The sequence below is a fragment of the Camelus dromedarius genome, chromosome 15 (assembly GCF_036321535.1).
Source record: "Camelus dromedarius isolate mCamDro1 chromosome 15, mCamDro1.pat, whole genome shotgun sequence".
NCBI classification, from domain to species: Eukaryota; Metazoa; Chordata; class Mammalia; order Artiodactyla; family Camelidae; genus Camelus; species Camelus dromedarius.
The window spans coordinates 14,812,966-14,839,307 of NC_087450.1; the positions used below are offsets into that span (position 1 = coordinate 14,812,966).

General features: G+C 39.6%; 1 protein-coding gene across 1 annotated transcript; it reads left to right on the plus strand.

The window, feature by feature from the left end:
- Window positions 1–324: 324 nt before the first annotated feature.
- DNAAF10 (dynein axonemal assembly factor 10) lies at window positions 325–21,450 on the plus strand. The gene is made up of 8 exons (XM_031467168.2): window positions 325–624; window positions 6,679–6,779; window positions 8,980–9,110; window positions 11,285–11,386; window positions 14,205–14,320; window positions 15,021–15,155; window positions 16,337–16,434; window positions 20,767–21,450. Exons 1-8 carry the CDS (start codon window positions 442–444, stop codon window positions 20,972–20,974), a joined length of 1,074 nt encoding a protein of 357 aa, XP_031323028.1. The 5' UTR covers window positions 325–441; the 3' UTR covers window positions 20,975–21,450.
- The last annotated feature ends 4,892 nt before the right edge of the window (window positions 21,451–26,342 follow it).

Consider the following 26,342-nt stretch of genomic DNA (forward strand, 5'->3'; position numbering starts at 1 on the left):
CAGGACCCAGCCTTTGCCAACCAGCCCCAGGGCTCCGCCTTTTTTCCTAAGACGTCCCACTCAGGGGGCCTGAAGCCGGATTTTGTGTGTTTGTTGGGGAGGGAGATAGGCTGTCCTAAAATGTGCCTGATTCTTACAGGCTCCCTCCGGCCCCTTCGCAGCCAAAACGTTTTGTAATCTCTAATCTGTGTATGTACGAAAGGCAATAGTAAAGGCGATAAACAAATTTGTGCCGTCGATGAAGAAAAATCTTGTGTGCCGTCAGTGGCGCATCTGGCACTATCTGAGACACCTAAAGCCAACTCGCTAGGGCGTCAGAGGGCGCGTACGGCAAGCGGGAGGGACAAACTGTCTTTACTGTTCGGTGTCTGGTTTCCAGGTTAGCGTTTTGTTAGGGAAAGGGTGTGCCCGTTAGAAGAAGCGAAATCAATCAACTGGACCATGTCGGCCTTCGAGAAGCCTCAGATCATCGCCCATATCCAGAAAGGCCTCAACTACACGGTGTTTGACTGTAAGTGGGTGCCCTGCAGCGCCAAATTTGTGACCATGGGCAACTTCGCCCGGGGCACCGGCGTCATTCAGCTGTACGAGATCCAGCACGGGGACCTAAAGCTGCTTCGGGAGGTGGGTGCCGGGTCGACACTGCCCAGTTCCCAGGCCTGGGACTGCCGTTGGGGGCGAGTGAGGATCCGGGGCGGGAGGGTGTCGGCATTTCTTTTTGCCAACGCCTTCGTCCAGCGTCTCGCCATAGCACAGCTCGAGCTGGGCGGGAGTAGCGAAGCGGTTCGCAGATTGAGGAAAACTTCCGATGTAAAACGCTTTGGCCCGAGTCCTAAATTGTCGATGGGCTTGTTCATCCAAGCCCTGAAGTCCCTTCCTCTACCTACCGCCAGCCACCCTCGCTGTCCAGCGCAAGGTCTCTGGAAGTGACGCTACGGCTGTGTTTAAATTCGAGGCCCTTCTGGACAGTGCGCGGTTGTATTAACAGGCACAAGTTAGTAAAATGCTTTTTCATACAAACAGAGCCAAAGCAGGCACCAGGATGCCTGCAGTGTAATTGGAGGAGACAACTAACACATCTGTTCTTTCAACGAGTATCAGTTTATTGCCTGGTATTCCCATGCATGTAAATAACAATGTCACCCGTATCATGGAGTTTTTTTTCTAGTGGGAGAGGGAATCAGTTAAATAATCAAACCAATGATACTTAAATACAAACTTGAGATGAATTTTCTAACATAAAGGAACACGGTTCTATGAGAGTAAAACAAAACAAAACCAGATTTGGGGTGAGTAGAAGCTAATTTAGGCCAAACTAGGAGTTGACATTTCTAGAGGAAACAGCATAGGTGGAAGCTTAGCGATGGGAGAGAGGTTATTTCCTTTAGAAACAAAAAGAGTAGTAAGCAGGGACCAGACGTTGCAAGATCTATAGGTCTTTTAAAAGAGTTATGTCTTTTTTTTTTCCCTAAGAAAAATGGGACGTTAATGAAGGGTTTTAAATGGGATGTGGCAAGATCAGATTTACAAATTTTGTAAAGATACTAAGGAACGAATTGGAGAATAACAACATTAACTAACATTTTTATGCCTGGGTACAGTTTTTTAAATGCCTTGATTTGCGTTGCCTTTTGAAAAAGAACGATCCTTCATACTCAGAGGTTTAGAGTTGTAATAGACTACGGGACGTCTGTAATTCCAGGGACCAAAAGCTGTGGAGAGAATCTGCTTGGAGCAGTTAGGAGTTAAACTGGTAGGTAAAGGATGAATACAATTTCGATAGGAAAGCTTAAATGAGAAGGAAAGTCAAACCCCATCCCACTTTAAATTTTATAAATGCCAGTTTTCTTGTTCAGTTTGTCTTCTTTACTACTAAACATGGCTTGTTCTTTTCTACCTTTCCTTGTGTTGCTCATCACTGAGCCCCGAGTCACTTGTTTATATTCTAAGGTCCAGTTCAGAATATTTGATTAATGATGTCCCATCCTGATCCCTACACAAGGTAACTTCTCTTTATGTTGCATTCCTGTGATACTTACTGTGTCATAAATATATCATTCTGTCCCATGTATCTCTAATTAGACCATGAGCTCCTGGAGAGTAAGGGCATATCTTTCTTTAGAGGGGTAAGGAGCAGCTGCTCAATAAACTACTTGTTAAATGAGTAAATTCATGTCTGCGAAAGGATATAACTTGGAACTTTGAAATACTGGTTTATTGATCATTAGTTGATTGGGGTCAGGAGTTTGAATCAATAAGAAACACTGGAATTGTGCAAAGAAACTTAAAGATGAAGCATTAGGAACGAATACCAATCAAAGCTCAACCAGAGCTTCTAAAGACTTGTGAGTTTTCTTTCTATACGGCTACATGACTTGTGTACATTTCAGTACACTTGTTCTGTAATGAGAAATAGTGCTCTTTGTCTCTTTTAGAGATTCTGGAGGAGTCTAGGAGGTTTTTTTTTGTTTGTTTGTTTGTTTTTAGTAATTTTGCTTTTTAACAAAAGTAATGTGTGTTCATGATAGAACATACCAAAAATATAGATAGGAAAGAGAAGAAAATTAGCATCACCCATCATCTCAACCGTAGGAATAACGACTTTGTGTAGTTTCACCTGTATCTTTTGGCTCTTCTCTTTTCTACCATAAACTGTCTGCTGAGAACCTGTTATTTCAAGGTACTATGCTAAAGAAGGACCAAAGAGATTTGAAAGATGAGTCCCTCCTCCTAAAGCGCCTACTGTCTGGAGAGAGGATAAAACAAATGCACAAATTTAAGAGCTTGCATTGTATTTGGCTGGGATGATGCAATGGGAAAGAATATAGATTAAGTACAATCTCAGTGATTCTCAACTCTTACTGTGCATCAGGGTCACCTGAGTGTGTATGGTTGCTGTTGTGTGTGTGTGTATGTGTGTGTGTGTGTTTTAAAATATTCATGCCTTTGTCCCACCCCAAGAAATTCTGAAGCACTGGGGCTCTTGCTTCTAAACTAGAGTGAAACCTGGACATCAGTATTTTTGAAACTTCCACCAGGCGATTCTGATGAGGACTACCATTGGTCTGGTTGAATTATTTATTAAAATAGGATGAAACCTACTTGATTATATCCTTGTGGAACCACCTCAAGTCATGTGCTCCAGAGCCCGTGCATCCAGGATAAAAAGGAAGAAAGCAAATGGGTCTTCATTGATGGCCTCCTTATCTTGTTACAAAGGGATAGACAGGGAATGGGGGCAGGGCCTTGGTATACAGTTGAGCAGTTCCGGTGGGAGCTGAAATCCATCTTTCTCTCTCTTTAGGCCCTGCAGGTGTGAGACTACCACCAGCCTCTAGAGGGCACCGTTTTTTTCTAATTGGCTCAAAGGACTACGGGTGGCCCTGAAAAGTGGAATTATAACTGGGGATGTTTACACTTTTAAAAATTAGTAATAAGCTAATGAAATTCTGCTTTTTTAGCCTCTGTGTCGCTGAATTCACCACTTGTTAGCATTTGGTTGACTAAACCTTTAGTGTTAATTAAGTAGTGCCAGGATGTGGAGGAGGAGATACTGACAAGCTGTACTAGACCCACCCACAGGCAGAACAGAAATAGCTCTCCTGGGAATTATCCGTCATGGGCTTCCTTTATCAGGCTAACTCAGCCTGGCAAAGAGAACCAAGAGCTGGGTCAAATCTGCCCATCATTGATGGTCATCTTCAGTACCACACAGCCGAAATTACCTAATATATACTGATTTTCTTTGTGGAACAAATTTTGCAAAATAGATCTTTATTATAATTTTTTCTAACCAATCAGTTTTCTAGCAAGAAAAATTTTAAGTGTCCACTGAATTCTTTTCATCTTTTCTTTTCCCAAGGTAAAGCATTTAACGGGCAGGGAGGGAGCCCTTTTATCAACTATAAAAAATTAGCTTCACTCCAGCGGCCTCTCTCAGTTTAGCTACTACTGTGATTTCAATGACTGTCTAAGGGAAGCGCAAATACCTCTGCTTTTTAAAGTCCATTTAGCACAGCTCAGCCCTTCTGAGCAAAGTGCAGCCCTTGTTGAGGTGCAGATAACAAGCTGTTTATGCATTTGAGTTTGTTTTTCAATACATTTTACATATTTTGAGTTTAATTTGATCACTAGTACCTATAAATCTGTTTCTTTGATAGAAGGAGAAAAGAACGTGAGTGAAGCATAAACACCATGGATTTATATCTTGTAAAGACATGAATGGGGGTAAAAACCAAAGGACCCAAGTCAGAAAGTAGGCTTGATTCAGGCCTGTACCATTGACCTTCTGCACTGTTTCAGACTTTTTCATTATTGCTGTAGTTGTTATGGTGATCTGTGATCAGTGACCTTTGATGTTCCTCTTGTAATTGTTTGGGAGCGCCACAAGCCATGCCCGGATAAGATTGAAAACTTAATTAGTAAGTGTTGAACGTGTTCTGTTTGCTCCGCTGCCCAGTCCCTTTCCCCAACTCTCTCCCTGTCCTCGGTCCTCCATATTCCCTGAGACACAACAGTGTTTAAATTAGCCCTGTAATGGCCTCTTAAGTGTTCAAGTAGAACATGTCTCTCACTTCAAATCAAAAACTAGGAATGCTGAAGCTTAGGGAGGAAGGCGCGTTGAGAGCTGAGCTAGGCCAAAAGCTAGGCCTCTTGTACCAAACAGTTGGCCAAGCTGTGAGTGCAAAGGAGTTCTTGAAGGAAATTAAAAGTGCTGTTCCAGTGAACACACAAATGGTAAGAAAGTGAGACAGCCTTATTACTGATACATATAAAATTTTAGTGGTCTGGATAGAAGATCAGACCAGCCACAGCATTCCCTTAAGCCAAAGCCTGATCCACAGCAAAGCACTAACTCCGTTCAGTTCTCTGAAGGCGAGGAAGCTGCAGAGGGCAAGTCTGAAGCTAGCTTGGGTTGATGTATGCGGTTTAAGGAAAGAGGCTGTCTCCATAACATCAAACTGCAAGGAAAGCAGAGGTGCTGGTGTGGACTTGAGACAAGTTCTCCAGCTCTAGCTAAGACCACAGATGAAGGTGGCCACACTCAACAACAGATTTTCATTGTAGACGAAACAAACAGCCTTTTGTGGAAGAAGACGCCATCCAAGACTTTCATAGCTGGAGAGGGGGAGTCAGTGCCTGGCTTCAAAGCTTCAAAGGACAGGCTGCCACTCTGGGTGTAATGTAACTGGTGACTTTAATTTTAATTAAAGCCAATGCTTGTAGACCATTCCAACAATCCTAGGGCCCTTAAGAATTATGCGAAATCTATTCTGTCTGTGCTCTATCAATGGAACAACAAAGCCTGGGTGACAGCACATCTGTTTATAACATGGTTTACTGAATATTTTAAGCCCACTGTTGAGACCTACCACTCAGGAAGAAAGTGGCTTTCAGAGGACTCCTGCTCATTGGCAGTGCACCTCGTCACCCAGAGCTCTGATGGAAATGGACAAGGAGATTCATGGTCTCATGCCTGCTAACACAGCATCCATTCTGCAGCCCACTGATCAAGGAATAATTTCGACTATCATGACTTAAGAAATACATTTTGTATGGCTGTAGCTGCCACAAAGAGTGATTCCTCTGATGGATCTGGGCAGAGTCGATTGAAAACCTTTTGGAAAGGATTCACCCTTCTAGATGCCATTAAGGGCATTCAGGATTCATGGGAAGGGGTCAAAATATCAACATGACCAGAAGTTTGGAAGAAGTTAATTCCAGTACTCATGAATGACTTTGAGGGGTTCAGGACTTCAGTGGAGGAAGTAACTGCAGATGTGGTATAAATACCAGGAGAACCAGAATTAGAAGTGGAGCCTGAAGATGTGACTGAATTGCTGCCATCTCTTGAGAAAACGGATGAGGAGCTGCTTCTTACGGATGAGCAAGCAAAGTGGCTTCTTGAGGTAGAATCTGCTCCTGGTGAAGATGCCGTGGAGATTGTTGAAAATGACAGTAAGGCATTTAGAGCATGACATAAACTTGGTTGATAAATCAGCGGCAGGTTTTCAGAGGATGGACTCCGATTTTGAAAGAAATTCCTCTGTGGGTAAAATTCTAACAGCACCGCACGCTACAGAGAAATTGTTTGTGGAAGGAAGAGTCAGGCAAACTAGCAAACTGCACCGTTGTCTTATTTTAAGAAGTTGCGGCAGCCACCGCAGTCTTCAGCAACCACCACCCTGATGAGTCAGCATCCATCAACATCGAGGCGAGACCCTCCACCAGCAGAGAGAGAACTACTCGCAGAACGGTTAGATGGTGGTTAGCTTTTTTAGCAATAAAGTATTTTTAATTAAGGTCTGTACATTTTTTTTAGACATAACGCTGTTGCACACTGAACAGACTACAGTATATGTAGACATAACTTTTAGATGCACTGAGAAACCCAAAAATTCATGTGACTCACTTTATTGTAATACTTGCTTTGTCGTGGTGGTCTGGAACCGAACTTACAAATATCTCTGAGGTCTGCCTGTACTTTCAAACAATACAAAAATGACTAAAGGAAAAGCATAATAATTTTTATCAGAGAACATTTTAATTGCCTTTTTTATTGTGTACCTTATTTAATTTCCAAAATAGAGCCATAGAATATGGAAATCTAGAAAATCATGAGTTATAAATAGCTGCTTACATAAATAACGTACCCTCTCTTCCCTCCCTTGCATCAAGATCGAAAAGGCCAAACCCATTAAATGTGGAACATTTGGTGCAACATCTTTACAGCAGAGATACTTAGCTACTGGAGATTTTGCTGGAAACCTTCATATATGGTAAGGTTATTTTATCAGTAATAAGACACGAAATAAGCAGTTTCTTAGATTATCACTCTTGTTACGCTTCCTCTGAAAGATTCTAATTTTAAAATATTTCTTTCCCTGTTAAATTTTAACTATTTGTAAGAATGTGACAATTATTTTTTAATGTATATTTCTGACTTCATGCTCAAAACCCATTTTAAAATACTAACCTATTTTTCTTTAGATATTTTGGGTAATGTTACCAATATTTATTTCCACAATGCTGTTTGGGGCTAGATTTAATACACATACTTGTAAATAAAGGGCTATTCTCCACCTTAAAAGATACAATATATAAAACTGCTCATGTATAACACTGAAAAATTAGATATTGTTTACATTTCAAGAAGAAGTTTGGCATTACAGAATGACACACTGTTTTAATTTTTAACATAGAACTTCCAATTCATTAATTTTAAAAAATGCTTTAACTAACATCTGAGCACAACTTTTTAGGAACACATATGTTGAGTGAATCAAGATAAACAAACTAAATAAATAATTTTGTTAAAAAAGACAAAAATAAGTTTAAAAAAAAAAAAAACCTGTTTTGAATGAGCAAAATCACAACTGTGCCCAGTGCCTTTAATTTTCTTGTTTTTACCTAGTTATTTTTTCATATTTAAAGAGTTGAATGAATTGAAATTCCTCTCTAATTACTTTTCAAGAATATCTCTTAATCATTTAAAGTAAACAGTAATGGTCTAGAGGAACTGTCTTCCCTAGCTCGTGTCTTCTATTGTGACCTTTCTTGAGTCTCACTTGGAATCTGCTGCTTTGTAGTTAAATGACTTCGATAGACTTACCTGTCTTAGAAGCACAGTGTAACACAGAATGAAGCTTTTACTCCACCTTGCTTTAACTGCTTGACAATCAGTTTAGCATTTATTAGATTTATTAGTTTTTACCCTGCTATGTCACACACTTTCAAAGACCTTGGGAGAGAGACAAGTCTGAATGTTATTTTTTAAAAACAAATATATTTCAGCACAAGAATATGCAACAAATACAAACTGTTGACTATTTTCCTAACAGAGCTTCCCAGTACAGCACAGGTGTTACTGTCTTATTTTCATTGGGAAGTCTTACAATTTCACATTAAAAGAAGTGATATTTCAAAGTCTGTAACAACAGTCAAATAGTTATTTTAAGTAGAACCTCAGTCCTGTTTAGTCTCTTGATGCTTTCACAATTATACTGCAAAGATAAACATCATCTCTAAGCTAGGCTGAATTTCTCAAATTTTGGTTTGAGAGATTTTACTAATAAATCTGGGCCCAGCAATAAATTGGGATCACATGTCATAAAGAAGTACATTCATTAAGAAGAGAAAGTGTAAGTTATTAAAAACTGACTTGTTAAAGAGAAATGTGGATAGAGGCTCCAACAGAAAAGCCAAAGGGGGTGGGAGAGGACGAAGGGAGGAAAGAAAAGCATGTATTAGCATAACCTACCTGAGCCGTTCACGCAGCCACACACAGGAGTTGGTATTTCCTGCATTCCCTTCATGTAACTGACCTAGAATTAGACAAACTTCAGCCAGTTTGACTGTTAAACATTTATTGTGTCCAGCATGAGGATAAACTAAAAAAACGTAACTGGATGAAAATTAGTCTGGAATTCAGTGAGAAAATAATACGTTATTAAAGAAGAATTGTATACAAAGCAAACACTGCTCACATTTTATCCCTCAAAAGATCCCAAGATCAAACTGCCAAGGCCGACCTTGGAAACATTCCACATCACTTGGAACTTGCTCTCTGCCTAAAGCAGTGACTATCAGACTTCAGTGGGCCAGAGTCAGCAGGCTTGGGGCCCCATCCCGGAGACATGTAGGCATTATGTCTGGGGAGGAGCCCCTGAACCTGCGCTCACTGACAAGCACCCCTGCTGATCACGTGCGGAGGCCCCAGGTAGTCGTTCCTCTTTGAGGCCCACTTAGTGAAGTGGGCTCAGGAGTTAGAACTCCAAGTTGATTGATGACAGCTCTCGTTGGGGGCTGAAAGAAGCTAAAGTCCATGGAGAGGAAAGTTTGGAAGTAAACGTATAAATGACCTTAGTTGCAGAACCCTTATTTGTAAACAAAAATCTCCATATGCCACGCATTCTTAAATTTGAGTTGTGTACTAATCACTTCGGACACGTGTAAGTAAGAAACTGTTCTGTTGTTTAGGAATTTGGAAGCTCCAGAGATCCCAGTCTATTCTGTAAAGGGCCATAAGGAAATTATAAATACTATAGATGGTGTAGGTGGACTGGGAATTGGGGAAGGAGCGCCTGAAATTGTGACTGGCAGCCGAGATGGTGAGTCAGAATATTCTGTATATTTTAAATTTTTTTTAGATTAAGTTTCTGTGGAACAGTGTTTTCTCTCTATGTGGAAATCTTCCTCAGTGCTTGCTCCCCAAAACCTAACATTCTGGCTTTTTGACAGGTATGCTTGACTGCATGTCCCTCAACCGCATCAGACTTTGGGGTATTTCGAGCTAGAGGCTTAGCACTTACTGCTTTTGTTTTGAGCTGGGTCAACTATTAACAGCCATAGTTTTCTATGAGCCTTGAGGATTTAAAATTTCTCTACAGGTTTTTGAGACAGCTGATGATATCATGTAGGTGGCAGCTTTCATTTTCTTTTTTTAAAAAGCAGAATGAGTACTTGTGAAAATTATCTTATTGGCAGCTGGTTGAACAGTGAAGTTCTGTGGTCTTTCCTCTGAGAAATGTGCATGATGTTCCAAGATCACCAATTTTGCCTTTCCCGATGTCAGTAATTAACAAAGGACAGGTCTTTTCGTGTCCAGTCGCTGTTCTGAATGACTGTAATAGAGTCAGAATTTTTGTTGCTTCGCAGGGGGTGCATAAGTGATCTGGAACCTATTAATGGTTTGTCTAGTTTTTTAATGGCCACTCAAGACCATGTGGGAATTGTTTTAAAAGAAAAGTGGGATTTAATTTTCTAATAGTTAGTCAAGAGCAGCTGTGTTTTGGAAATCAAACATTTTTTCCAATCGTAAAAACAATATGAAATATAGAAGGAAAAATAACATTCCGTCTACCACACCAGCGTGTCTGTTAGGTTTGTTTTCCTTTCCAAGCTTAGATACAATTTGACATGTGTTATCAGTGTTAACATGATTTTGTTTCCTTTTTCCTTTAATGTTTCGCTGTGTGTAAACACTGCTGTTTCTGTGTGGTTTTCATAATTACCATTTAAATTACGGTAAAATATTCCATCCTATGAATGTCTCACAGTGTCTCTAACCATGCCTCTTTTAATAAGCCTTCAGTTTTTGTTTATTATTTTGGGAGAGTGACTTAAAAATAATGAAGAAATAAGTATCATCACGTATGGAACTTTTTTTGAAATAACCATACTTTATCATTTAAAAAAGTTGTCAAACTTTCCAAAGTACCTATTTACCTTACAAGCTACAGTAGATGAAGTGGATTTCCAGTCTACCCTACCAGCTTCCATTCCTTCCCCCCCGCTAATTTTATAGATAAAAATAATATTCCGTTTCAACTTGTGTTTCTATATTTACTAGTTGATTTTGCTTTGTGAATTGTCTGTTTATGTTCTTGGCTCATTTAACTATTACTAACTTAATATGAATGTTAATTTGTATGAACCCTGTAGGATAATATAATAACTCTTGTCACATTTGTAGGAAGTTTATTTCTCCTTGAAGCGGCCGTTTTAATGACCAGTTTTCTTTTATCCTTGGCAATAAACCTAGTAGAATATCTCATCTCCTCTTTTCCTGCATTTATTATCCTTTTTAAGGATTTTTGTGCCCTTTTCCTATTCTCTCTTAGGTACTTGCTTTTTAGCCATTTTATTCCATGCCTTTGTGTTTCTCAAGAGTCAGTGACACTAGTTAGTAGTTCTGTAATTTGCATTAAAAATGAGGGCATTGAAATTAAATTGAGAAGAATTATTTATTACTTTTATTAAATCTTTCCCTCTTCTCTAGTGCCATGGGAAAGTTAAACTTAATAGTATATGAAATGGTATTCTGAACCCCATATAATAAATCATAGATGTTAAAATTATTCATCTGTAAAAGAAAAATGCCAATGATTATATGGGTAGTAAGGAAAAAACATTAAAATGACACTATTTACTTATTCTAAATGAGTAGTACATTGGTTTTAGGCTTAAGCCAAGAAAATAAGGCACAATTTGAATCCCATAACATTCGTGTTTGCCTTGTCCAGCATACCTTGTTGTGACTTGGGAACAGGTGTTAGCCTTTAAGTGTACCGATTAATTTGGAAGTCATGTCAGACAGTAACATGGGTTCTATCTCTGACATTAAGTTCAACTTGCCTAATTAGAAGTCAGAGACATGCAAATATTTTTCAGATATAACATCTGTAATATCTCCATGTACATAGAAAGCCATATGAAGAGAATGCAGGAAAGAAATGTCATCACTCACTATTGAATTTTGCCAACTCACTCTTGTTCCTGTCAGGAACCGTGAAGGTGTGGGACCCGAGGCAAAAAGATGATCCTGTTGCTAATATGGAACCTGTACAAGGAGAAAACAGGAGAGACTGCTGGACCGTGGCATTTGGTAAATTATCGAACAACTCTTGCATTTGAAGTATCAGATTGTATAAAGCGCAGGTCTTCAAGAAAGTCCGGTTAGGTCTTTGTGATCTCTTCTGTGGGTTATGCTGACAGTTTTTGAGGCAAATAGACGTGATGATTCATGGCAGCCTCTGGGGCCTGGGTTTGAATCCTCACTGTGCTACTTACTGGCTGTGTGACCTTGGGCAAGTTACCCAGCTTCTCTGTTTTTTGGTTGCTTCATTTATAAAATGGAAGGAATACTAGAATTTACTCAATAGTGTTGTTATGAGGATTCAGAGTCAATACTTGTAAAGTGCCTAGAATTGTGCTTAGATATTAAATGCTCAAAAATATTTGCTATTACGTACTTCTGCTTAACCTGATAATATTGACCTAGTTTAGAACCAAGTGCCATTAGTGAAACTAAATAGAGCCTCAGATGCAAACGGTACCCTAACAAACCTCACACTGTGCTCTACCCAGAGTATGTTTATTTTCTAGAAAATAGTTATGCCATTACAAAATTCTTACAAATTTGATAATTTAAAATGAATATTGATCTTGTAGGACTAATTGATGTTTGCCCTTGTATCGCTTGTTGAGCACCAAAATTATAATTATTTTTGGTAATAAAAGAGATGGGCCATATTTCTTTTTAAATCTTTCTTTTTTTCCCCTTTTTCTTAGTATAATCCAGTGTAGATAACAGACATTAAAAATAGGATTTAACAATGTAAGTGAACTGTTTAGCTTCTTATGTTATTTTTAAATTGGATTGTTATTTAATCAGAGGAAAATTTTAGATTTCTAATTTTAACAATAAGTGGGGGAGTATAGCTCAGAAGTTGAGCACGTGCTTAGCATATACAACGTACTGGGGTCAATAAAAATAAATAAATAAACCCCATTACCTCTCCCACCCAATTTTGTTAATTAATTAATTAATTACTGTCCAGGAATTATTATGTGTGTGCAGATTATAAGCAATAATATAAACTTAAGACATGCACACTTGGGGAGAAATTTTAGAATTAGTATTTAGAATCATCATCTAAAAATTTATATAATAATTAAAAAGTAGTTAACTTTGGGTCCATTAAAGGCTTTTTATCATTGATCTAAGGAACATAAGTGCAATTTTAAATATAGGACATTAAAGAAAAGACATTTATCCATTGATTTGACAGTTTTGGGTTTTTTTTTTTAACAAATGACAAGTATGTGCATAGCTGTGGTCATTAACAAAGGTGAAACAGACTCATATTCTAGCCTCAAGAAGCTTGTAGTTTTGGTGGGGAGGGTATAGCTCAGTGGTAGAGTGTGTGTTTAGCATGCATGAGGTCCTGGGTTCAAGCCCCAGTGCCTCCATTATAAAATAAATAATAAATAAATAAATAACCACCCCCCCCACCAAAAAAAAGAAGCTTGTAGTTTTAATAAAGGGGGCATGTTATCCACATTAGTTACAGTACAAGGTGGGAGTGATAAAAGACCACAGAGGATGGTAAGTGGAGAAGGAATTCCGAGGGAGAGATGACTGGAGAGGAAGAACACACTGACCTCAGACCAAGGATGTGTAGGATTTCAACCACTGAGACTGGAAGGAGAGTTCAAGCATTGGGAGGAAAGTATGTAGAAGGAATGGTGGTTGGAATATCCTGGAAGATGGCACAGGGCCCCGGCCAGAGGCGTTTAGATGGGCTGCCGGTAGTGGTAAACCTTCGAAGGCTTTTGCAAGGATGAGCTATGATGAGAGCTTTAGGAAAACTAGACTGGTATTGTGGAGGGGGAGAGATGAGTGACACGGGGAACACGATTCCGGAGCTCTTTGCAGTATCCCAGGAAACACAGGTCAGAAGCAATGAGAAAGCAGCCGGGGCAGGGCAGAGGAGTCTGATTCAGAAGATAATTCTGCGGCAAAATAAGTGCACTGTGGCAAGGATGAGGAACAAGGGAAAGGATTAGGTCTTAAGGGGGCTGAATTTTGAGGCTGATTGTGAGGTGAATGATGTTATTAATTGAAAAAGTGCCACAGAGGATACGATGGTTTGTAAAGGAAGATGGTGAGTTCAGTTTTAGACATCATGGGTTTCAGATGCCGTTGTGCCATCTCGGTGGACCTACAGTGGAAATGCAGGGCTGGAGTTTATAAGAAAGAGGGAGTTGCAGGCAGCAGAGAAGAAAGGTGTTGGGTAAGATGCCCACATCGCGTGGCACAGTTACAGGGGCTTCCTTCTCAGTTCACATTTTCCTCAATAAGACGTACTCTGGAAAAAAATCCTTGGATCTGCGCAGGATGTATTTAACCGTGCATTACAGATTTACTTTGGGTGTGATCATCCACACAGATAAAAATGTATCACAGTGCGCTCCAACTCACCTAAAGATGAGAGAACATTTTGCAAAATAAATACGTTTAAAGTGGTTTCTGTTTGCATTCAGTATAGCTACCGCCAAGCAGAGCGATGGAAGCATAGGTGGTATTTATTCGGCCAGACCCTGCTGTGTTTGAACTGTAGTTGGCCTGTTAGTCTTTGCAGATACAGTACAGAGAGACTATTTGCTTTCAACTTAAAATCCAATACACACTTTCACATATCCTTTGAGTGTAGAATCTCAGCGATTGGGCTTTTGCTTTTAAACAGCCTTAGATACCAAATCAGTGACCCCGATGTCCTGTCGGGATTGGCAAAAAGAGATTCTCCCCAGTGTGATTTCTTCTTCTGATTCGGTACAAGTTACATGTGTGGTAAGTTTTTTTCTTGCAGCCTTCAAATCAGCATTTATAAAGATCTGAAATGTCTTGTGTTGATTTCCAGGCAATGCTTATAATCAGGAGGAACGTGTTGTCTGTGCTGGCTATGACAACGGAGATATCAAACTGTTTGATCTCAGAAGTATGTCATTGCGGTGGGAGACAAACATAAAAAATGGGGTAATGTACGATTGGATTCTTTGAGTTTCTCTGAATGTATTTTCCATCTACCTCTGACCTACTACAAAAGGAAAGCGCCTCTCATAACTCATCTCAGTGAAACCCCTCAGTTGGTAGTTCTTAACCTTTTGGGCCTGTGAAGTCCTTTGAGGATGTAATAAAAATCAGGGGTCCTCTCTTCAGAAAGGGAACACACACCCAGATGTGGTGTGACAGTGCCCGGTGAGTCACCAGCCTGTGGCCCAGCCACGGACCCCTCCGGGCCACACAGTGTGACAGTGGAATGAGCTAGCAAGAGGCCTGTTTCTGCTAATATTGGAAAGCCTGAAATTGTAATAGGCTCCCAAATACTCTCGGATTTTTGGTTCCTGAGTTGCACACCTTCAGTGAAGAATGTGATTTCCTCCTGCATTCTAAAGTCAGCCTTGACTTAACTTTATAAAATAATGACATAATAACAGTAAAAAGTTAAATTATGACTTTCCAGATGCATTTACTGGATCGGGGAACTCTAGATGGTTTTGTGGATCTTATTAACCAAGAACAAATTTTTACCGTTAAAAATATTTGACGTATTGATTTGAAAGATAAAATGATTTTTTTAAAGTGCTTTCACGTGAGCTGATAATTTTTAGGTGGTTCTACTTAGTTTGAAAAAACCTCTTGAATAATAATCATCAGACCTATTCTCTGTTTTCAGGTATGTAGCTTGGAGTTTGACAGAAAAGACATAAGCATGAATAAGTTAGTGGCTACGTCCCTGGAAGGAAAGTTTCACGTTTTTGACATGAGAACACAGCACCCAACCAAAGGCTTCGCTTCTGTTTCAGAAAAGGTAAACATGAGGCAAACGTCCTTCTATGATGCACAGTGTTCACAGCTTGTTTTGGACTAATAAATAGGATGAGTCACCAAGTTCCTGCCAGGTTTTTACATGCAGGGAGCTATTTTTAATATATTCTTATAGGATCTTGACAAGTTTTTCTGTGCAAAGAGTACTTCCCCAACATTGATCAGTTTTAGACTTTTTGACACTAATAAAGGCCTCAGTTGGCTCTGACACTTACTTTGAAGTGTAGACGCGATCACAAGAAAACGAGCTGATTTAGGAATTTAAGCAGCAAACCTAGCCTAGTGTTTCCTAGGAAATTATAATATTTGTATTAATACCTAATTAGCATAATGTTAATTATATACAAAAATATCTATATATACATTATGTCGTTTATCACATTTTACTTCATACTGCAGTGTGATATACTAAATGAGATGATTCAGAGTGCTAATCACTGTGATTGGTACATAGTAGGTACTCAGAAGTTTCTTCATTCATTCATACATACACACGTATGTACATACATACGTACATACATGCATGCATGCATACATGTATACGTTGCCTTGCTCCAAATAGTATTTGAGGTAGCTTAGAGGGAAATGTGTGGTATTACAACATTAGAAAAACTGATGAAGAAAGGGCAAATGGAAAATGAAATTGATATCTAGAGTAAGGGGACTGGATAAAATTCATGCTGAAACATCGTGTCATTTGCAAGAGATGGGTTGGAAGTGTGACTTTGAGCTTCCCTGAGTATAAAAATAAAGCGAAAAAGGGGTGGGGTAAGAGCTCAGTGGTGGAGCGCATGCTCAGCATGCATGAGGTCCTGGGTTCAACCCCTAGTACCTCCATTAAAAAAAAAAAAATTGAAGAGAGAGAGAGGGAGAGGGAGGGAGCGAGGAAGGAAGGAAGGAAATAAAAATAAAGAAAAATAAGTCCATAAAGATTAAAACATATAAGTTGCTCAGGAAATAAAAATTCACTCCCTTGCTCCCTTTCCGTCCATCATGGAGTCAGCAACACTTCTCAGACCTTCTGATTTTGTCTTATTTTATTATTAAAATAATTATTGTTGCATGTAAGTTACTGTCATTACCTGGTGAACTAAATTCTTAGAGGATAGTCTGTATTTATCATAAAAACTGACACATGCCTTGTGCGCCTCTTGTTCTGTTCAGGCTCACAAGTCGACCGTGTGGCAGGTCCGGCACCTGCCGCAGAACAGGGAGCTTTTCCTGACAGCCGGGGGCGCCGGCGGCCTGCACCTCTGGAAGTAGTAAGTCCCCCCACTGCGCGTTGCTCCTTTTTAAGTTACTTGTGGGCGTCAAGTAGGATTAGATTGAACTCTCTTAGTCTGTTTTCCCTCCTTCCACTTAGTTCATTTTGATCATGGCATTACGTAAGTATTACTTTCTAAGCATTTTTTTAAACTAACATTTTATTTATTTCTTTATTTTTATTTTTTAACATAAAATTTTTTATTTGGGGGAGAACAAATTAATTTGAACACTCTGATTTCTTACACTTTCACCCAGGTCTACACTAGCAGAGAATGAAGGTTTAGTGTAATTTTCCAAATGAACCTGATAAAAGAATCTTTAGTTTGAAATACACAGAGCCAAAAATATCTTGGGATTTGAGCATCTTCTTAAATGACACTGAAGCAAGTTCTATATGAGTGCACTAACATATACTCATTTTATACTTCATAAATATTAACTTCCTTTTGACACATCAAATCTGTTATTTTGTGGTGTCTTCCATATACTAGAGGAGCTCGTGAATAATTTTTTTCAGAGTTGAAGTCATGGGCTCCTCTTTTGCTGTTTCTTTTTTTAAAAACAGGAAAACTTTGACCAAAGGCTTCTGTGAAATATCATTTGCTCATTACTTCTCTATTTATTAGCTCCTTCTAGAAGCTAGTAGGGGTTCTGAAAAACAGGGCTACCAATTGGAAAGTACTCGTTAAAGCATTTAAGGATATAGCGGACAGAAAAACCGAGTGAGAGCTTTAGATCAGAACTGCCCGGTTTCTGTGAGTGAGAAGCAGAGGAAAGGTTTGAGGCGCTCTGGGAGAATGCTTGGTAGTAGATCATTGGGAAATTTCCCTTTTCCTGGCACCTTTGCCCACTGTCCTTCCCTGATTCTTCCAACCCCAGTCTCCACGCTGCTTTTGGCTCTGCTGGTCCGCTCAGTTGAGCCCCGCAGCGGCTCATCACTGCCCTGCCTGATGGCCAGACGCTTCAGGCTGCCTACTTGAAGAACTAGGCCCAGTTTGCTGTGTAACCCACATCCAGAGCAGCAGCCCGTGTGATGTGCAAACATGTTTGCTGCTAGATTTTTGACCATAGTCGATTTAGTCGCTGTCAGTAAAGTTGGGTCTGTGTACAGTTGGAAATCTGAAGTTTATCTGAATATGAACTTTAATTCTGACCATAACAGATATCTAATCTACAAATTGGGCTGGAGCTTTGCTGTCAAGTATTGCACCACAAAGGAGAAGTGTTTATTGAGCACCCAACCAAGAGTTCCTAGAGGAACTCATCTAATTATTTAGAAGTTGTGGGGGATTTTGTGTTTTGAATGAATGGACAACAAGCTAATTTTGGGATGTGTGTTTGAAATACGCATATACATTCTTAAAACTTTTTTGAATTTATTTTTTATTGAAGTACAGTTGATTTATAATACTATATTAATTTCAAGTATATAGCATTCTGATTCAGTGTTTTTATAGATTATACTCCATTAAAAGTTACCATAGGATAATGGCTGTAATTCCCTTGTTGCTTATCTATCTTGTACATAATAGTTTGTATCTCTTAATCCCATCCCCCCCCAATCTTGCCCCTGCCCACCTTCTCTCTCTCTGGCAACCACCAGTTTATTTTCTGTATCTGTGAGTCCATTTCTGTTACGCTATTACACATTAGTTTGTTTCATTTTTTAGATTCCATACATAAGTAACATCATACATTATTTGTCTTTCTGTCTTTAATTTATGTCATTAAGCAAAATACTCTCTCAGTCCATCCACATTGCTGCAAATGGCAGAATTTCCCTCTTTTTTATAGCTCAGTAATACGCCATTGTGTATGGGTGTGTGTGAGTGTGTATATATCACATTTTCTTTATCCTTTTGTCTGTTGATGGACACTTGGGTTGCTTCTATATCTTGGCTATTGTAAATAGTGTTGCTGTGAACACTGGGTTGCATGTATCTTTTCAAATTAATGTTTTCATTTTTTCTGACACATACCCAGGAGTGAAACTGCTGGATCATACTACAGTAGTTCTGTTTTTAGTTTTTTGAGGAAACTCCGCACTGTTTTCTTTAGTGGCTAAATCAGTTTACATTCTCAACAGTAGTGTACAAGGGTTCCCTTTTCTCCACATCCTCACCACCATTTGGTATTTGTGGACTTTTTTTTAGTAAAAGTACGATCAGTTACAATGTGTCGATTTCTGTTGTACAGCAGTGTTCCAGTCACGCATATTATTTGTAGACTTTTTGATGGTGTCCATTCTGACAGGTAGGAAGTGGTATCTTGTTGTTTTGATTTGCATTTCTCTAATAATTAGTGATGTTGAACATCTTTTCATGTGCCTGTTAGCCATCTGTAGGTCTTCTAAGTTTAATTAGGTCCCAAAAATTTTTGTTTATTTTTGCTTTTATTTCTTTTGCTTTATAAGACAGATCCAAAAAAAAATATTGCTACAATTTATGTCAGCATGTTCTGCCTATGTTCTCTTCCAGCAGTTTTATGGTTTCAGGTCTTAGATTTAGGTCTTTAATTCATTTTGAGTTGTTTTTTGTATATGGTGTGAGGAAATGTTTTAATCTCATTGGTTCACATGTAGCTGTCCAGTTTTCCCAGCACCACTTATTGAAGAGACGGTCACTTCCCCATTGTACATTCTTGCTTCCTTTGTCATAAATAAGTTGGCCACATGTATGTGGACTCATTTCTGGGCTTACTCTTCTGTTCCCTTGATCCGTGTGTCTGTTTTGTACCTGTACCATACTGTTTTTTGATTATTGTACTTTTATAGTACAGTCTGAAGTCTGATACCTCCAGCTTTGTTCTTTTTTGTTCTTTTTTCTCAGGATTGCTTTGGTAGTTCAGGGTTTTTTTGTGATTCCACATGAGTTTTAGAATTATTTGTTCTAATTCTGTGCAAAATGTCATGGGTATTTTAATAGGGAGTGCATTAAATCTGTAGATTAGGTAATGTAGCCATTTTAACAATATTAATTCTTCCAATCCAAGAGCATGGGATAGTATCTTTCCATTTTTTTTATATCATCTTCAATTTCTTTTATCAGTATTTTATAGTTTTTAAGTATAGACTATAGGCCTTTTGCTTCCTTGGTTAAATTTATTCCTAGGTATTTTGTTCTTCTTGATACAATTTTAAACAGGATTTTTTTTCTACTTTCTATTTCTGAAAGTAGAAATAGAAAGTAGTTCATTATTAGTGTGTGAAAATGCAACAGATTTCTGTATATTAATCTTGTAGCTTGCAACTGAATTCACTTATTCCTTCTAATAGTTTTGGGGCAGAGACTTTAGGTTCTTTCTGTATAAAGCTGTCTTGTCGTCTGCAAATAGTGACAGTTTCATTTCTTCCCCTTGGGATGCCTTTTCTGTCTTTTTCTGGTCTGAAGGCTGTGGCTAGGACTTCCAATACTGTGTTAAATAGAAGTGGTAAGAGCGAGCATCCTTGTCTTATTCCTGAAATTAGAGGAAGGGCTTCAGCTTTTCATGGTTGAGTATTACGTAGGCTCTGCTCCCAAGTTGTTTCCTGCGCCTTAAACTCTTGGCCTTTATTATACCTTCTGAAGTAAAGGCAGTGTTATAGTTGATCCCTAACAGGCTCTAAAAGGTCTTCTGAGGAGCAGTATCCCCGTATTTCATTAGGAACAAGCCCCATGGGGGAGGGCTATTTCTTCCTTCCCTCTCTCAAATCTAGACCAAATGATATTTATGAAGAGCCTTCAGCTCTTTGTATTTCATAAATTTATATCTTCAGCTGATAGAAAATCAAATGTTCTGTTTTCTTTTTTGAAGCAATGATGTTAAGGCTAAAATCTCCTCCCAGCAGCGCCTTCCCATAGCAATGGTACGCAGAATGTCCTTAGGCTCGAGGGAACTCTGGGATTGGAAATCGGTGTCAGGTCTCTGTCCAGAAGTGTTTAGATGAGGTTGTACAAATGTTACTTGTAAGGTAAAAGGTTACTTGTGGTTCCCAGCAATCAAAATCTAGAGAATCACAATAAAAGAAGATTAAGATCACCAAGTGAATTTATTACAGAATGCTAGATCAACCTAGAACTTTCATTGTAAAAGAGAAAATACCAACTCATGCTGAATAGAAATAATGTTTAAACTTTTTTAGTAGAACTAATGCCTTTTTGTGAGATTTTTGGCGGTTGGGATTGAAGTTGAAACACTGTCTGCTTATCAACTCAACATTAGAAAGATTCCTTAACCAGGTCCAGTAAGCAGGTGAGAAATACAAATAGTCACTGGAGTATATGTATAAAAATAAAATGAGAAATGCTCAGATGTATCTCCTCTTACCAGCGCTTTGATCTTGTTTTCAGTGAATACCCGATTCAGCGGTCAAAGAAAGATTCCGAGGGTGTAGAGATGGGAGTTGCGGGTTCAGTCAGCCTTCTGCAGAATGTTACGTTGTCCACTCAGCCCATCTCAAGTTTGGACTGGAGTCCAGACAAGAGGGGTCTCTGCATCTGTAGTTCATTCGATCAAATGGTAAGAGTGCTGATTGTTACAAAACTCCAGAAAATTTGACCTAAAGACTTTGGACTGGAAACCTTCCAGAGGAACACTCACAGAATTTGGAATATGTTCTGGGGTCCTCTGAACAAAGGACTGGATTTGATTGGTGAGTGAGGTCCTCTGGACTCTCACTGAACAAAGCTGGATTTGATTGATGGAAAAGGCCCCAGATGCAGACCTCCAGGCCAGCCTTTCTCTGGGTGGGAAAGGCCAAGCTATGTGTCCGGGGACCTGACTGGCCACTGGTTTGCGCCTCGGTCTCCAGCTCCAACACTGTTCCTCTCTCCTCTATCTCTAAGTAAAAGTTGAAACTTTTCTATATTTAAACATTTAAAATTTTCAGCATCCTGTGTTCCTTATTCTGTAATAACACTTCTGTTGCATTTTGGTATTTGCAATGTTGTGGTAGTGACTTCAGTTGGTTTAAAATAGTTTGCCTTGGTAAAACCTCTGTGAATTAACCTTCATAAATAAATACACTTTTGAGAGATTTCAGTGTCCATAAGTTTCTGTAAAGAATATTACTTTATAAAATACCAAACTGGTATGGTCAGCCTAGATTTGGGTCACTGGTCACTGTTTTCAGCAGTGTAACTCATAAAATGAAATACTGGGATTTACAAAGACCTCTTTTTTTTAACTTAAGAACTAGGAGTTAAATTCTTGAGACGTTTTGGTTGTTGGCTGTGATGAGTGATGTTGAGCCGTACAGGATTGTGGGGCTTTTGTAACCTTGTTTTTTGTCAATTTCTTTAGTTTATTTTATGAATAAATTTCATTTTATGAATAAATTTCATTTTATTGTAAATTTTGTAGAACCTTTGATTCTTTTAATAATAATAGTAATAAAGCCAACACATCACTTCTTTTGCTTTGTAAATGCTTAATAAGTACGTCTTAAGTCACTTTGTTTCTCTGATGCCCAACATGTCCATAGCTAAGCTCAGGAATCAACTTCACTGCCCTTTCATGAAGTCTTCCTGCTCCCCCTGCCCCATTCAAGAGACAGAGCCCCCAAAACACTCATACTATGTAAAACTCATGTGATTTCAGGGGTTCTTGGAAAGTCACTTGTTTGGAATATTACATTCAGAAAATTAAACATTTTTTTAAATCCCCAAAATGTTTACCAAACAATGCTATGGACATAATTAGGAAAGTAAAAATTAAACTGAACTTAAAAAAAGCCTATCCCTGATGGGTTTTGTTTTTAATTTTCAAAGAAAAAATGAGAACTTTGTGAAATTCTTTGAGGACACTTACATTTGGTGCTGTAATTAGAGGTTTTAGTCAAGAACAATGAATACTTGTATTTCATTATATCTAAGATCTACTGATTTTGAGGTTATCTTACACCTCTGAGAAAAGTGTTCCCGATGAAACTGATACAGTGCTTTCTTATCAGTTAGCATTCTTTAATATTCACTGAATGTTCTTTTAAACTTATTTAGGTACAGGTTTTTTTCAGTATATATCACTCTTGTGCATCCCTAGAAAGGAAAATATACACAAAATAAATTTGGTTTGGTATTCCTCAAATTTCATTCTATTCAAAGTCTGATCCTTCTAAATCACTTTTTGAATTGAATCATTAGTGTTCTTTCTATTCCTTCTAATAGTGTCCTTTGTACCATAAAAATTGTTGGTGATGCAACAGTTCTCAAAAACATGCTTCTCTGTTGTCTGCAGGGTTTTCTTTCCATCAACTGACATTTATTCTACAAGTTTTGGTGCACATATGCTGGCTGTGACCCCTGTCACCATCGCTGCCTGGCTTACTGCCTTTGGTTCAGTTGTCTGTTGCTGTGTAACAAAGCAGTGCAAAACTTAGTATCTTAAAACAGTAAAAGCATTGACTTTGCTTAGAAATCTGTGGTTTGGGTAGGGCTCAGCAGGGGAGATTCTTCTGTGCTCTTTGCAAGTCAATCAGTCAGCCCTACTCGGGGCTGGAGGACCTGCTCCCAAGGTGGCACTCACAGGACTTGCAGGATGGTGCTGGCTGTCAGCTGAGACCTCCGCCAAGGCCTGACACCCAGGCCAGGGCGTCCTCAGAACATGGTGGCTGGGTTCTGAGAACGAGCTTCCCCAAAGAGAAGGCCAGGTAGAAGCAGTATCATTTTTAATGGCCTAGCATCATGACTCATTTAGCATCACTTCTGCCACACTCCATTACATTAGTTAAGGGGATCATACCCCCCACAACTGTCTCCACCAGTTCCAAGGGAGGGGACATAAACTCCACTTCTGGATGGGGGCTTAGTTAGGTTCTGGAAGAGCATGTGAGACTGAAACACCGTGTCCATTTTTGGAAAGTACAATCTGGCACAGTGATTAAAAGAGGCATTCCAATTTCAAAGATGTAAAAATGGGGGATAGGAGGCATGTGCGTGAACTGAAAGAACTGAGGAAAGACAGAACTTGTAATGCAGATACCCCATCCCACTCGTCTGCTTCCACCCCTCCCTGCCCCTAAGCTACTGCAGACATTACTAATCAATCATGATGCTCCTTTTCTCTTGAGCCTCAGAAGCTTTATCTAACTCTACCGGTAGCCACTCCTTACTGTTGGCAGGTGAACCCAAACTTATTTACTGTCCTGAGTCTAGAGAGCGATGCCCACCTCCTGGACCAGGCATCATCACCTTAGCAGAGGTCCCCCTTGATCCTCAGCTTTGTTGTGAGTGTGGAATTAGAGACTTTGAAAGCCTTTAGAAAGAACTCACCTGGCCTCAGTGAAGCCTTAGAAAACCACCTCAGAACAGTGAGTCTTGGATATTGGGATGATCCTGGAACGAGCCACAGGAGGGTGAAAGTAGATTTATTCAGGGAGATGCACAGTCCATAGACCCAAGTGCAGTCCGTCTCAGAAGGCCAGAGAGGCCACTAGGTGTGAGGGTGGGTGGTAGTTTTAAAGTAAAAGCAGATACTCCATAGACAGTGTGGGCTGTCTCACCCAGAAGGGAGAGGCCTCAAGGTGCAGGTTAGTTTTTATGGGCTTGGTAACTTGATATGCTAACAAGTGGCAGGATTATTCCAACTACTTTGGGGAAGGGACGGAGATTCCCAGGAACTGGGTTACTGCCCACTTTTTGACCTTTTATGGTCAGCCTTGAAACTGTCAAGGCGCCTGTGGGAATGTCATTTCCTATGCTAATATCTTACAATGAGTGCATAATGAAGCCCAAGGTCTACTGGGAGTTGACTTTTCTGCCACGTTGGTGCTAATTGCTGCTTCATTCCTTGAATGGCTATGTCCTGCCCCCTTCCTTCCTGTCTCAATACTGCAATCTGCATTCAGGTGCTATGGCTAGTTTGGAAAATAAGTAGGCCATTGGCTGTTAGCTATGTTTCTACAAAGGATGGGGTGGTGATTTTTGCCAGGAAGCACCCATCCATGAATGTCTTGCCACCCTCATCGTGTTGTGCAGCCCCACCTCATTACTCTGGATGAGATCAGGCTGCCAGGCCACTATCTGCATGGAGCTCTCCCTCAGGGCTGGGTTGGACCCAGCAGCCCTGACAGGCCCTGTACTAAGTCTCTGTAAGGGCCTGATGCTGCTCCTGAGAGAGCCTGGGTCACAGGCACATGCTCTCTGATCTGTTGGGACCTGCTGACCAAAGTCCTGTCCCTCATCGAGTCTTCTGAGGCGTTGGGGCTGCTAGAGAATGTCCCCTACCCACTCCATCCCACACCCCTGAACACCACCTGGAGTGGTGAGAAATTCTTTGGCCCATGGATGCCCCCCTCCATCTTCCCTCCAGGGCCAGAGTGGACAAAATCTCTGTTTTATCTAGGCCCTGTGAATCTGTGACACTGTATAGGGAGCTCAAGGGAAAAGAACCTGCTGGTCCTCAACCTCGAACCAGGAAAGTGGTTCTTAATCAGAACAGCACAGAGGGAGCAGATGCAGCCTGGCCTCACAATGCCATGGCCATTAATGCAGTGTCCACAGGTTTCGCATGTTTTGTATCAAACATCAGGCTTAAATGGAGGAAGAGGATTTTGACTTTGTGTTCTTAAATCATAAAGGGAAACTCAGGATAAACACAACCTCTGCTCCCAGGGAAACAATGGATATTAGAAATAGTGAAGGCTGTGACCAAATACAGCTGCATTTATACAATAGTGCTGGAGCAATTTCCATGAAGGATTTTTTAACAATTGAACTTTGCTTATGGTATCTTGATCCAGCTCCATCCTTAAAGATAAAACCAGATTACCCAGCAGTGTTCTTCAGACAACGTTCAGTAAGTGTTGATTGGTGATAAACAAATTATGACATAATGACAAAATGAATCACTAGAAATTCCATCTTCCTTCTGTTTTCTCAAGGCATCTCCATTGATTGGGACTAAGTACAGCTGCAGGTAACTGAGAACACAAAATATTTGTATTTCTCTTTCTATAAAATTTTAGGTAGGCAGTCCAGGCTGCTGTGGTCACTCCACAATGATGAGAGAGGCCCATCTCTCTCTGTTTTGTTTCTCCAACCCTCCTCATGATGTATCTTTCACCTCATCACCCAACGTGGCTGCTGTGGCTCCAACCATCACAATCATATTTCAGCCATCAGGAAAGTAATACCCTGCCACTTTAAAGAACACTTCTACTTTCATCCCATTACCCATGGTTTGGTCAAGTGGCTATACCTACCAGAGTTAAGGCTGAGAAACACAGACTTTATTCTGTACAATGACATACTGAATTGACAGCTGGGAGCTCTGGTACAAGGAAAACAGGGAAATGGGTATCAGGAGACATAAATGGATTCTACCACATGTGACAGATTCTACAATGTGATAGTCAAGCTATAAAGTCCCCCTGGGTAAATTCTCCCATGAGATAAAAACTACGAGTGATCAATTCATGCTGCTTTAGGTTGCATCTGGCACCCAACAGGCCCTGTGGTTTCTCCTTCAGCTGGCATAGACAAGACACACATCAGGAGCACTTGTTTTCCTGATCTGTTGAATTACTTTTATTATCCTTTACATATGTACATTATGTACTTCAATGGAAGTCCAGCCCAGTACAAAAATACAAAAGGGAAATCCCCCCTGAAAAAACTCTAACTAATCTTCTGTTCTAAATTTCTTTTCTTGGGAATTTATTTTTACTCAATAACAATTTACTTCAAATTCTAAGCAAGATTTCCATCCAGGGCCAGTCCAAACACACAAGCAGTAGAACATGAATGAATATTTTATCTCGTCCTTTTCTATAAATTCACAAAAGAAATTTGAAGGGTAAACAATTATGATTCAGTGTGTATTGGTACCTGTCTAAAATCACTTTTTCAGTGAATGAGGTGGACAAATTTTGTATTTCTATAGGAAAAATAAATTGTTTCATTTGTCCATCACACAAAATGATTTCATC